At 34.5% G+C, this 14533-nt stretch overlaps 1 protein-coding gene across 1 annotated transcript; it reads right to left on the bottom strand.

The window, feature by feature from the left end:
* Positions 1-70: 70 nt before the first annotated feature.
* On the bottom strand, positions 71-14346 carry LOC128165594 (adhesion G protein-coupled receptor L3-like). Its single transcript, XM_052830285.1, has 19 exons — positions 14194-14346; positions 11424-11575; positions 9623-9756; positions 8642-8769; positions 7977-8522; positions 7296-7375; positions 6991-7179; positions 6668-6845; positions 6452-6565; positions 6129-6357; positions 5531-5651; positions 5306-5409; positions 5010-5112; positions 4630-4783; positions 2427-2493; positions 2188-2254; positions 1952-2046; positions 1634-1802; positions 71-1540 (listed from the first exon to the last, which is right to left on the bottom strand). Exons 1-19 carry the CDS (start codon positions 14249-14251, stop codon positions 1415-1417), a joined length of 2814 nt encoding a protein of 937 aa, XP_052686245.1. The 5' UTR covers positions 14252-14346; the 3' UTR covers positions 71-1414.
* Between the last annotated feature and the right edge of the window lie 187 nt (positions 14347-14533).

Raw genomic sequence — 14533 nt, 5'->3', positions numbered from 1 at the left:
AATTAAGCTATACAGTATTGATTATTGTGTTTGGAAACTTGGTATTTTATGGAAAATGTGAAAACAAAACTATACGTAAAACAATTTATTGTAAAAGAATGTATAAAATTGAGTACAAAATGATTGGTAAACATGTAGACAAACGTTAGTACTTGGCAGTGAAGCATCATTTATAGCAAACAAAAACAACAAACCTTTACAGCTACAACAAAACAACAAGTCAACATACAGACGGACAGGTCAACAACATATACATGTATGGTGGGTGTGTCCTCTTCTTTTGTTATAAAAAGTTTCAGCAAAATTTTAAATACTTAGAACAATATGTATTTTAATCATGCAGTCATACTGTTTAATTCTGGAAGCACTTAAAGACAATGACGATTCCGAATATTTTTTTAATATTAGCAGTGATAAATGTACATCGCTAAAGGACCTTGTGAAATTATATATATACAACCCTGAGCAAAATATCAGTACATTGTATATTATCATGAAAAATAAACATACAGTACGAAACACATTTCTATACGAAAACTGGGTTTTATACATTTCATAATCTCTATAGAAACTTTTGTGATTTTATACATTATTGCAATTGTGTATGGGACTTTTTTATTACAGAAAAAAGTATAATATATGCACTTATCAAGTACAATAAATTTGGGTCAACATTTTAAGAAAAAACTATACACAACAAATAAAACAGACATAATTTCTACAAATTCATTTTCTCGTCATACAAAAAAAAATAAGGAAATGTCTTTGTTACCCTTAAAATTCTACAATTGTGCTAAAACGATCCACAAAAATGAATAAGAAAGAAGAAAAATCTATTTACAAAAGCAATGATCCACATTTAGTTTATCTCATTATGACATTTCTATAATACTGCAGGTCATTATGATATAAAAATAAAATGTACACGTAAACATAACAGTATTGCACGAGTTTGATCCGGGAACTTTACTCAGCCTGAGACAGAACTCGGTAAATTTTAAGCAAAATAAAAGTGTTTTTTTTTCTACTACACATTTAGATAAGATGCCCACTTCATAAACACTTTGCATTACATTTATTTTTAACCGTTTTATCTCCTTCGGCGGTCAAGACTCCTATTAGATGACACATAATTGTTTTCCTTAAACTATAATTACATAAATCATTATGTATCTTTAAAAAATATTACGCCTATCGACTTTTGAACGACCCCCCCCCAAACAATGCGTAATATCTTATGATCTCTTACACTGCTTAGGGCATGCGCATCGTTATAAATCACAGTTCTAGATCTGTACAACTTTGGATCATCAATATTAGTGTGTTATTTCACACGATCAAATGTCAGGTAAGTACACTTTATAAGACGTCGCAATCTGCAAACAGCACAAATGGCGATTGGAACTCTTCAAAGTTAGGAGGAAGGAACATAGAGTTCATAAGATCCACTCTGCTTCCGGGCGGTGTTCGACTGTGGTTTGGTGGTTGTTGAGGGCGCTCTCTTGCTGAGACGTACAAGTTTCTTGTACTCACCTCTTACCTATAATTTAACAAAATAAGAGTAAATTTGACTCAAAATATTTGAACACATACGCTGATTGAGGTGAAAAAGTAGATCTTTGTTTTTTTTTACCTTTCTATTCATTGCACAATGAAATATAAAGATGAAAAGTCCCTGAAGACTGTTGAGTATGGTGAATATGTAAGCTACTGCCACCGTCTCCTTATTGATGAAAAAATATCCAAACACCCAGGTCAAACCGAGCAGAACCTCGATAGCCAAGGCTCCCTGAATCCAAGCTCTAAAATATAAAATGTCGCTGCTAAATATGTGTGTGTGTGTGTGTGTGTGTGTGTGTGTGTGTGTGAGAGAGAGAGAGAGAGAGAGAGAGAGAGAGAGAGAGAGAGAGAGAGAGAGAGAGAGAGAGAGAGAGAGTATATGTGTATGTACCTAAACGTTCCAGATTGTGAACGATCTTGAGAAAACACGTAAGCGGAATGTCTGCAAACCATTGACATGGAATAAGAGAGTACTATGGCATTTACCTACAATCATGAAATGCAAAATTAATGTTAAAGTATACCAGTATTTTATGAGTGTCTAACTTTACTGGAAAAAATAGCACACATGACACAACGGAGCAGATCAAATCTCTCGGGACACCTAGAATGTCATAAGATACTTACTGCCAACACAAGAGCAACCGGGCCCGCAAAACTCCAAATAAACCAATTCTGTGTCGTCAGCCAACAACTGTACAGCAAAAAAAAACCAATGTCGTAATCATATTGATATTTATTTTATCACTCAAAGGTTAACGATAGGGAGAAAAAAAGTTGAAAAAATGATATTCATAAAATTATTTTGTTAACTTAAAGCTTAAAGGCTATGGAAAGGATAAAAAAGTAGAGATAGCCGCACTTACTAGTTGTCGGTGCCGTACGCCGTGAAGTCCGTGGTAGCTGTTGTAGCGACCACTATGACTGGGGCACCTGTTGGAGAAGTACACAGATTGTTAGGACATATACTTATGTTATCCAGGGTCTTTGTGACGAATCGATTTTGTAATGTATAGTCCAATAACGTTTATCAATTATTATTTTAATATCTAATCTAATCTATAAAAATAGCTGTAAATTATATATAAAGCAGCGACAGCAGACACTACAGATTGCTTATATAGACAAGTTAAATCTATTTTATATTTCATTTTCAAATATTAGTATGATATTCAAGAAAAGTAATTCATAGATTGTTTGAATATCAACTTTGACAAAACTGGTTGTTCTTTGAACGTAATCCAAAAAATTCATGAATTGATTAACTTTTGGTTTTTATTTAAACAATATAAACCAACCCTGCCTTATACTTCTTCATATTTTTGAGTGTGATATGCAAGATTAGAAATTTTGTGTAAACAACTTAAGTATTACATGTAATAATTAAAATCTTAATTGGGTTGCGCCTAAGACACATTTGTTTTTTTGGGTTTTTTTTTTTTTTTTACATGTAAGTATCAACTAAGTAGGGTGTTCAAAAGCTTAACTTGAGACAGACAATTTTTCTTTTCCATTTCCTGTTTTGGCAAATTAACACGAGGATGAAATAAGATCGAAACCTAAGACCACTTGAACGTTCGACCTTCGGAAGAAAGGGCGTAAACAAAACATTATATGTCCTAAGAGCAAATGTTTAATTAGATTTTGCCTATTGTTGATTTCCGCCATATTGAATCTTAAAGACTTTTAAATTTCATGATCAATCTCATTATTTTCAGACAGTAAACATTTGCATCCGGCTCAAAGCTCACAACTGTACGTCACAATATTGTTTATTAGTTATTGGGTTTCTTGATTCTAGAAGAAGGGAATTAAACACACTATCACCTTTTTTGCCACCCTCCCGCCCCCCAAAAAAACATAAAAGCAAAAACAAAAAAAACAAAACAAAAAAACGACGCATGTACATATATAACAGTTGTTATACTATAAACTCCTCGCTAAATGTATCGAGACAGCCTACCAAAAGCAATAAAGAAAAGAATACTGAACATGGGCCTATCAAAAAAGTATTTTCCTTTCTTAAGAATATAGGTTTTTGTATTATGTGTTTTTCTATTTTAGTTCAAGTTTACATCCTATACATACCGGTATATGTAGTAATTACATCAGTCGGCATTTTAAGTAAGTTATTAGTCCCCTACCGGTTTCACCGGAGGGGACTATAGCTTTCCTCTGCGTCCGTCAGTCCGTCTGTCCGTCCGTCCGTCCGTCTGTCTGTCCGTCTGTCAGTCCGTCTGTCTGTCCCACTTCAGTTTTCCACACTTTTTTTCTTTATGCATTTGAGGAATAATATGAAACTTGCTGAACAGCTTTAAAATGTCAAACTACAGATCAAGTTTACACTTTTGTAGCGTCTGATTGACATATTTTCGAAAAAATTAATTTTTTATATTCCAATTTTTTAATGTTCGGGTTCGTTATCGGGTTCGGTGTGTACCTGAATAAACGAGGTCAGTATGTAGTCAGTAATAATATCGTGCGTTACTTGTACCATTCCTCTTCCTGTACCATTCCTTTTATCATTTCTAACAAACAAATAAATTCTATAAAATAGTGTCAAGCATTGTGTTGTAAATTTAATCGGCAGGGTTTTTTTGTAGTATTATTACAATCGGGTTCGTTGTCGGGTTGGGCTGTTTAACTGTTTCGTTTGATTCGGGGTACAGAAGACGATAAGAAATTATTTTGTGCATAACAGTGCATTGTTTTCACAAATTTTTACCAGCGAATACAGAATAGACTTGGCGAAATTACAGGAGATGAAATAAAGAGTATTAATTTACCTATTTCCTATTTAATTTCTATATCAACTTTATAGTTTTAATTTCCTCTGTTCTTTTATCTCTGATTAAAGCTGACATCTCGTTTACAATAGCTCTGAAATAGCTGTGTGCTTGGAACCTTTCATAGAATAATACAAACCGGTAGGGGACGTGTATTGCTTATGCAATACTCTCAGAATGCTTGTTTTAATAAAAAATAGAAGTATCAACATCTATTATCAAATAATATACAATATAGTTAAGGTACATTAGATGTGATGATTGAACAGTTTATCGAACGTACCGTAGCCAACGAGATAGTAGTATTTGAGCCGGGATTTGGCGGCATCAAAGACTTGTACCAACATGACAACGATATGTATCCCCTCCATCAACATCCAAGTGAAGGCAGACAGAAAGAAGAAGTGCAAGAGAAGCGCTATGGCGGCACAGGCGACCTAGGGAGGTAAAATAGAACCAAGGTTACCGGCATGTTTATGTAGTGCGACAGATGGGTTCTGTCAAAATGTTTATAAATCACAAATTGTTTGACAATAATGCATGAAAAATCTCATAGCTTTGTGAAATATAATAAGAAAGAATAATTACTTGATGAAGGGTGTGTATAGCTTTCCAAAAAGTTATAAATACATAATGTCAAATATTTTAATCAGGTTTTCGCACCTTTTGTTCCGTTCTCCCAATGCCAAAAACAAAGATAACCTCTGCTGCGAAGAGACAGAATACAAGATTCTTGTGAATTGAGTTCCTTTCACCTTGTAATGACCTAAATAAAGAAAATAACAGTTACAAGGATTAACAAAAATAAAGGCTGGTTATTAAATTAAGGTTTGATATATTAGGCAAAATCCTGGCCACGGCACCATACACTTGGTGAGGTCACAAATTGTATTCCAACAGTACAGTGCAATTAATTAAACAGGTTTAAATTGACCAATTGTATTAAAATGAGTTCTTACCCTAGACATTGAAATGTTAACCAACTGGTGGCCAGAAAGATGATGGAAATGATACAACCAATATAACTTATGAAGGTCAGAGACAACACATGTTGATAACCCAGCTGTGGAAATAAATAAACAAGTGAATTATCTATTAAATAAGAGTTTTATCATTATTTTTTTTATAGAAATTCACAGAATTCATCTAGAGTAATAAATCTTTTCAACTTGTTTGATACTGACCTCTACTCCCGAAACGTCCATCAGAACCGCGAAGTTTGTCAGGTGATCACACTGGCAAGTCACATGTGTGTTGTTCACTTCCTTCAAAGAACAGCCTTCCTGAGACCAATCGCCTACTTCTCTGCAAAAGATTAAAATAAATACGTATATACTCAAAGTAAATTACATGTACATTGCATATAAAATCCTTATTGAAATATAGTTGGAAACTTACAGTATGTAGAGTGTATGAATGCTTTTAAGTTTAGATAATGAACCGTGTCTTATTTTGATATACATGTGTATTTGGTATAGACTTTGTGATCTTTAATAAAGTGGTTTATTTTCAAGATTAAGATTATTTTCCTTAAAGGAAAAATGCCATACGGAGAAATGGATACTGCTACCTGTCAACACAAAACGTTTAGCTAAATATTTTTCTTTGGAAGACTTAAAACGTTTTTTTTCTTCAAAACGGCATTTTCCTTGTACATTGTATGGCTAATTTTAACAAAGATTGAAGAAAACACGTCTTGTACTGACAAATCCAATAGATTTTCGATATTATTGAATAATTTTGTAACATGTTTGAACGGAGTAGGAATTCACAAAATATTACCCTTTGGAGAAATTCCAGAAGGAGCACAGAGGAGTAGCTATTGAGGACCCTGAGCGTCTGCTCCTCTGTAGTTTCATGGTGAATGTTACAGGATCATTTAGATCCCTCACATCAAAACCAGGAATGGAGGCACTGAGAATGTCTTTTAGAATCGTGTAGTTAATATCAGGGACCGGAAGCAGATCAGCGGCGTTTGAGTGCTTCATAAACACAACCTTTGTCAAACCATCTAAAATTCAAAAGTAACAAAATCATACGTGTATCAATTTGTGTAATGCAAACTACACCCTTAAGAAAACGAAGATGTGAAATGCAACGCTTACTTTTATTATATTGTTTTATTGTGTGTTCAGGGATAAGAAAATTGGAGCCAGAATCATCGGTGTTGAAATTCAAGTCGGTGACAGAGGCGGCGTCCAAAACGTAGAACATGGCAACTGCAGGACAAAACCAAAAGCATTTCATTTTTTCCATTTCATAGTCTTCATGATTCATATTTTTTTTCTTTTAAATGATCACAAATTATGAATTTGTCTTACGTATAGTGTGGGATTTAGTTTGGAAAGCTATTGGCTTGTCAATGGAGTCCAACAGCTCGCTGGCGACTTCCTCAACGGCCGACAGAAGGACGGACGCCGCGCGCTTTTTGTCAGCAGACGACAGGTCTGTTGAGTCCATTGTTTGTTTCACCAAAAGACTGCCGATCGAAATAGTGTCCTATAAAATAATTTGTAAGACAAACAATTTACTTGAAAATGATAGATATCGTACCGATGGTAATCAAAACTATGTTGTGTATTAGGAGTTACATGTACTATAAATTAAGGATTAGACATTCAACAGCTATTCACTTCAATTTTACCTGAGCTAGTGTTCTGAATTCCTCCTCGTCTTTAGCTTGAATGGCAGGGATAGACTTGAGGACCCGGGCTGTGGTGACGATGTCCGCCACCGTTCTCCCGCCCCCGGCCTGTAGCGCGTCCACTAGATCTGCCGTCAGCTGTGACACGTCCTCTGACGTACTCAGTGTCTGGTCAAGGATTCTCTCAATCTGAAGAACATTCGGATTATATTGATAGTTTATACGCTTTATTATAGACTTCTATATAAATGTATGTTATACAATATGTTATATTAAGAGGAGTGGTTTGGATGTTTTTTTCTTACATCTTTTGATACACAATCGTCAATATTCGGCATTTCTCTCCATTCTGCTGTTTTCTCATCGCAAGTCCACGTGGCAAACCCTAAATAAAAACACATAGAATTCATTTTAAAATACTTGTAAACTGCATCTTTGGGTGTCGTAAGCAAGTTGTTTTTTTCTGCAATGATCGCTTTCTTCAAAGACCATATAAAAACACCAAAGAAAGCAGTTTATTGTTTATGCTTACAATCTATCTCCGAATCCTTCCTCAATTATCCTTAAAAAGTGACTGAAAATACGTATCGTTATTGTTGATCAACACGTTATACTTAAGGAACAACCAAATCTTCCATGTATGTGTAGGTTACCATGGTTACCACACCTACTAGGAAGTTTAAGGTCAGCACGTGCAAATCCGTGGAAAGCATGCTTTCAAAGTTGCTTAGTTTTTCAAACAACGTATAGTCACGTCAAAAGTACATTTATAGTACAACGCACGCGGACGAGTTGATACATAAAGTACTATATAGTACAGTTACATGTAAATAGTTCTTTTCGTTCTTTTCATTGCTTTATGAAACACAATCGGATTTCTTAAGAAATGGTGGAGAAAATAGTCATTCCTTGTAAATATATGGCTGTCAATACATTTAAAAACTATGAATAATAATGACAATTACTATGATATAAAGGAATCGTACCAGTTCCAGTCTTGCAAGGGCGGCTGACTACCTCCCCCTTGGTTGCCCTTGGCCAAGATATATCGTACGCTTCCAGAGGGTCGCATTGGATTTTTTCTACATTTCCGTCTGCTTCGTTGGGGGCACGTGTTTTGTGAAGTCCAGAAGATGATTGGACTGTATCCGTATTCAAAGACATTCTTGTCGTTTTATCACGACGCGAAGAAGCAGATTTTAAAGTCGTTTTCACAATATTTGATGGCCTTGAAGTAGTCAATTTACCCGTTGAAGAGTTGCTGGTGGGGTCTGTAGTATGTGTTAAGGGTTTCTCTTCTCTCGACTTGTCTGACCCAGTGGTCATTTCTGGTAAGCTCTCTTCGCCAGGTTGTACCGATACCGTCTCTCGTTGTTTGTACCCAACAGTAATTGTCTTGTTCAGGTTGAAGAAGGTGGTTGTCTTCACTGTGTGCCCATGATTCCTCGTGGTGGGGGTGAGCATGTCCATGGTTGTTTCTGGGTCGTCCGTAGTTGTCGCCACTGTTGTTGTGGAAGGTGGCGGCAAGGTCGCTGATAAAATAAACCAGATCTTCTAAATTTCTTACAATGCACGATAATTCAAAGAAGAAATTTTTGTATATGTATAACAATGAAGAGTAGTCGAAACAATCATCAAGATAACTACTTACGAGGGTATTGCTCGCAGATGAAAGGGTTGAGGGAGTCACACTTCTGGTCGTTCAGTTTGCCCTGTATGTTCATCTCGCCACACTGTTCGTCTCTCAGGGAGTTGTTGGGCTCACCGGGTTTCCAGGCACTGTAATATAACCAACAAACATGTTAAAGACGAAAATTCATGAAAAAAAATCATGGGAAAAGTAGTCAATATGACAGGTAAATATGAAAAACAGTATATATATTGATCAATAGGATGTATCCATTTTAATATTTTGTAAATATTTCAAGTTCATGGAGAATTGCAATTACCAATAAAAGCGTTTTGTAAGAATGAATTGCAGATAAAGAATTTAGACTGGCAGTTGAAAAGACACTTTTGGAATGGGGGATGGAACTGATTGACATTTCCGAAGAGAAGTCTTGAGCCTATCGGAATGAGACCTACATCCGCTGCTGTCCTCTTACGATAGAAAAATGGCAACTTTGAAGTCATTGACCGAGAATATTCTTCGGTAAAAAAATTTAGTTTTAATTCCTTGATTAACATCATCTTAGATCATAGACAATTATACCAGTATTAAGAATCTACACAATCATCCATTATTACCTAGCTTGAAAACAGAAATTATATTGTTAACATTTATTTTTTATAATCGTCTAAATGATTTCAATATTAATTTGAAAATTTCAGCAATACAAATTCCGCAATACACGTTGTGGAAATATCATATTAAAATTACTAATGTTGACAATTCCGCTTTACTTGACAAAGTAACTTGGGATATAAATCTAATTTTAAGTACATTATTTCTATAAATACTATTCTTAATTTGCTGCCTTTCACTTGAACGTAAATTTTATTTGTAAACTTGTGATTCAATTTCGACATCAGATTGTTAAACCCCTATTATGTTCTTCGTAATAATCAAATACGCCATACAATGGACCCCGCACTGCAATGAGAATGCAGTGTGCCCCCCCCCCCCCCTTACATGACACTGGTTTGGAGATCACTTCCGTCCTCCCACTTCCACTTGGCGATTGTTTTATTGAGGGACAACCCCAGCCACCAGTGCTTCATAGACGATGTCCGGATCAGGGGGTGGATGTTCAGCAATACCCGCACCTACAAACATTCGCAGAATTAACTCATGTTTGTTATGATTAAGAAACAATTAACCCAATATCCTCGGCAATGACTAACTTTTATGAAATAAAATTTGACCTTGATATCTATCGGTAACCTTGAGCCGTACTACTGATCTGTAACTTTGTAAAATAAATAAAATATAAGATTTATATCTTGTTTGTTAGTGCAAAATAAATTGTCATGATTAAAATTGCCCTCAATAACATGTTAAAGAAACTCTCACAAATAACTTAAGTATCATTTAACTTATTTTGATTTGTTTAAGGTCTTTCGATTGTCGTGTGACGTCATTGTGAGCATTCCGGAATATTTTACCGTTATCGGTTATAATAATAGTGTTATGTGGTGCATAGTTTTGCCAATATTTCTTGATTTATACTTGTGTTTAACACATTTTAAGCTATGTAAAGTGAAATGACACCAATGTTTAACAATTCATAGAGAGTAGTTTGAGTTGAAATCGCTGAATTCAATGAAAAACTGATAAAACCGTATATAGGCAAACTTGACAGAGACCACAATTCATAATTTTTTACCAGGCAAGGTAAACATTTCTTTGCAGATTTCGATAGGATATATAATGAATTACAAATGTACCAATTTTCAGTGAGTTTTAACCATTATTTCAAAAGTTATAGACGTTTTATGTTGCTAAACTGTACTTATATTCATGGTTGAAAAATCGTATCAAAATGCACTGTAAATGTGATAGCTTTCATACTGGCAATTTTTAAATGGCCATAAAATGTTAAAATACTTAAAATAAAGGATTGCGATTAATTTCTTTTAAAAATTGCTTTATTATATCGAAATAAGTTAAAATAAATGTGATGTTTGATAAGAGAGCAGTCGTTGCTATAACTGTCCTGATAGTGTACCTGTGTTAGCTCCTACAGCATGAACAAAATATTTGCAACATACCATTATTTAACTTCAATTTGATTGTTTGCATATTAATCATCAAATTTAAACAAAAATTACACAGATTAAACCATAAAAACACCGAGGGTGGAGAAACCTTAATACATGTATGCGAATGTTTGGTCAATTTCAAAAATGAATCACTGAGGTTTTTTTTTTTGTAAAGTTTCCATTTATTTAGTAATACGGTCTTAATCAAATAGAGTATACCACATACTGAAGAGCTTTATCTTAAAAAAATTGTAATTGTGTTTCCTGGACGTAATTTCTAGTTATTATAAGTAATCATAGATACAGGCTGGGTTTTTGTTGCTGATGGAATTGCTAAATAAAAAATCTAATGGCCCACATTCTTTCGTGAGCTCTCGCTGTATTTCGGGGGCGGAGATGGGATTAGATTTCGTTTTTATTACATGTTGTATATCTCACTGTGCGGGGAGTATATATTTTTAATTAACCGTGTTTATAAGTGATGTTTATATGAGGAAATCGTGATGACAGCTGTTAAGTAACATCTATCGTCTATTCTCTCTATTCTCTCTTTTCTCTCTCTCTCTCTCTCTCTCTCTCTCTCTCTCTCTCTCTCTGTGTTATCAGTTACGTAACACCAAATGTAATACCTACATTCTTCAAAACAATTTTCCTTATTAAAATTAGAACAAATAACGTGATATGCTCATACTGTGAATATTTGATTGTAGCGTTCTAAGAATACTCCTTACCGCCTCTGCTCTGCTCGACATGGACGCCAGGTAGCCCCCATTTCTTTGACAGACCTGCTGAGCATCGTACCATGTGGACAGATGCCTGTTGAACATGTAACAGCCGCGGTGTACTTTTTTCCACGGCGGTGTACATATGACCACTGAGTTAACTGTAAAACAACGGGAGATTCAGATTATACTGTTCAAAATGTCGTCGATATATATACATGTATACTTATGTCGTGTAATTTAGCGGGTCGATGTAAATCCCAAGTAATTAGAACATATACAATATGAATTAATGTTTCATGTGGTATTTAATTATGTGCATGGATATAAATATACAACACTTACAATTACAGTTCTTTTATCATTCTTATTTTCATTATTCAAATATAACATGTAACTATACGAAAAAGCAATAACAATGTATGTACCTTCATGTACATAAATTTATGATATAAGTCTTGTAAGAATTACAATAAAGGTTATATACATTTTTGGCATCACATGACGATGACTCAATGTACTCTTCAGCAATATAATTATGAAGTATTTTTGAAATGTATTTCCTTTAATCAGTTTGTAAGGAAACAGGTGGTGCGAAACGTTTCTTCTGTAATTCTAAGCAGAAGCTAATTCTATAATCTGTCTCACTGTTCAGCATAAATCTTTTTCTTCAAAAGAAGCAAGAGCGACAATAAGTACAAGAATGCTGTTATTTCTAATGTTCTGTAAACGCCTTATCAGTGGCAAAAACAAACCCAGTTCTGTATTAATTTTCTCATCTGTTGAAGGCAATTGAGCCTCGGCGTGTCAAATCTGTGGTGTGCACAATGTTTCGTCTGGGGGAGACGGGGGACAGATGTGGGAAAATTCGCCTCGTAATTTGTACAGCTTATGAGGCATGTTTGATGCATGCTTTATGTATGATGTCTGGGACATTACAATGTACTAGTATTCAAAGGCAACCGGTATTGAGGACAATGATTAAAACATTCTCTCTCGAGAAGAATATGCTTCTCCACTTCTCCAAAAAAAAAGAAGAATAATTAAAACTTTAAGAGAGAGAGAGAGAGAGAGAGAGAGAGAGAGAGAGAAAGGATTTTGTTCGTAATAAATTTCAAGCAAATTATCTATTTGTATCATACTACGACAGTAAGTCTTGAACACAGGACACACAATCACTCTGCTGTGACCCAGAGGGATGGTAGTGTAGTTTCCTACATCCCATGTTTACAGCCCCAAAGTATATACAGTGGCGACAGTGAGGCGCCGAAAAGTCTGAAATTACATCATTATCAGTACCAACCCTAAGTATCGAACAAAATGACTTTTTGGGATCAAGAAAAGCGATCTACTTAAAAAACGGAAAACACTTCTTTGACTGTATCTGATAAACTTGGTTTCTGAAACTCAATTAGGTATTATCTCATCAAAAATCAGTAAACTTTTTATGTTAGTAAGTCAATTTTACTGATTTGGATTACAGATTAATTATAGGAATTGTCTTGGACTGGGAACGTACAAAAATTTCTCTCTATTAAATGTAGAAACATATACGCCCTATAAGTGTGTAAAAAGAGAATAATCATTATCTACTATATAATGTGTTTGTGTTGAACGTCTCTGAACAATTGTTATGTCCAAAGTCTGATGCAAGGCAAGGCTAAAGCCTAATAAATTCAATGTATATGTACAAATAAACCATTTACAAAAACATAATATGTTTATTTACAGAATGCCACATATACGACAATTTTCATCATGCGATTTATGTACATGTACATTAATACTACACTATGCACCCTAGAAACATGTTAGCGAATAATTTTATACAATGGTGTAATCTTATTTTAAAAAATTCATGGAAAATTAAGGGGGAAAAAAGAGAGAAAAAACATAGAAAAAATTCTAAATTTGCAAATCCTTAGGAAGTTTATACTTTAATACATGTAGTTTTATATATATTTCATTTCTTCCTGATCTATCTTAACACTCGCGTGTCTATAGAAGAGACATAGGCATGTGTAAGATATAAAATGATAAATAGCTGCACACTTGTAATTCATCATTTGATCGAGACAAATTCATATCGTCAGTGTATTTAAGTCGGAGAGGAACTGACACATCCAAGCGTGATTTACAAATATAACTATCTCTTACAATTATAGCCTCTTAGTTTTATTTGTGTTTGGAGAGGGGGGACTAAGCCCTCCTTTAAATATTACTGTTCCCCCGTATTTATATCTTAGGCTACTTAAACCTGAGATTGTCATTGTTAGATTTTCTATGGCGGTTTCCCGTCCCCTTAGTACAAATACATAACGCACTCGGTAGCTTCCTATCCTTTTCTGAATTAATGAGACCGCTTCTAATTAGGGCTTGTGTTTCAATGGGACAGTTGATTCCCAAATTCAGCAAACTCCATCGTGTTTAATAACCCAATTGTTTGTTTTTTGTTGATTTTAGTATGACTAATTTCTACTTTGTGCGTAAAAGTTTGCCACAGTTTGACTATTTTGCATAAAATATACGCAATCGTTACAGTATGCTCATTTGCATTTTGAAATTGATATGCATCTAATTTACACTGCACTGAAATATACAAAACACGACAATGAATTTCTAATATTCTTATTGTGCATATTCGCAATAAATTAAACTCTACACATCAAGGGAATTAATTGAAGATAGAATTCGGCGGAAAAAAATGAATTAATTTAGAAAAAAAATAAAATAAAATACCAATTTGATTAAACTTCTTCAAGAAAATTAATATACTTACCTAAATTGTTTGTTGTGATTATCAACACCGTCAAAACAAATGTTATTTGCTTCCACATGTTAAGATCGCATTAAAGTTCCCCGAACACACAGCAATAACAGACACCGCAGCCACTGTCGATAGCTTTATGCTGTTGATGTCAAGGCAGTCACGTGACTCATCTTCAAAACAAGGCGCCAAAGCATGCGCAAGAAACACATAAAATATGTTAATGCAATCAATTTAACAGCATGATTGCGCAAACAAATAAAAATCGATTAAAAGTGATTACTTTAAACAGGACATACATTACTGTGTAATTTTCGGTGCTTCAAAGCACATAACAATAGAGTATATAGTT

This window comes from Crassostrea angulata, chromosome 10 (genome assembly GCF_025612915.1).
Source record: "Crassostrea angulata isolate pt1a10 chromosome 10, ASM2561291v2, whole genome shotgun sequence".
In the NCBI taxonomy this organism is placed as follows: Eukaryota; Metazoa; Mollusca; class Bivalvia; order Ostreida; family Ostreidae; genus Magallana; species Magallana angulata.
The sequence above is the reverse complement of the archived record's forward strand: the minus strand, read 5'-3'. Positions and strand labels throughout refer to the sequence as shown.

Bases quoted from the DNA above. Each gene is read 5' to 3' on its own strand.
- LOC128165594 (XM_052830285.1), bottom strand. From the start codon at position 14,251: ATGTGGAAGCAAATAACATTTGTTTTGACGGTGTTGATAATCACAACA. The intron at 5,410-5,530 runs GTCAGTATCAAA...TTATTTCCACAG, and splicing joins TGGACGTTTCGGGAGTAGAG to CTGGGTTATCAACATGTGTT. The intron at 2,255-2,426 runs GTAAGTGCGGCT...TTTGCTGTACAG, and splicing joins GCGTACGGCACCGACAACTA to TTGTTGGCTGACGACACAGA.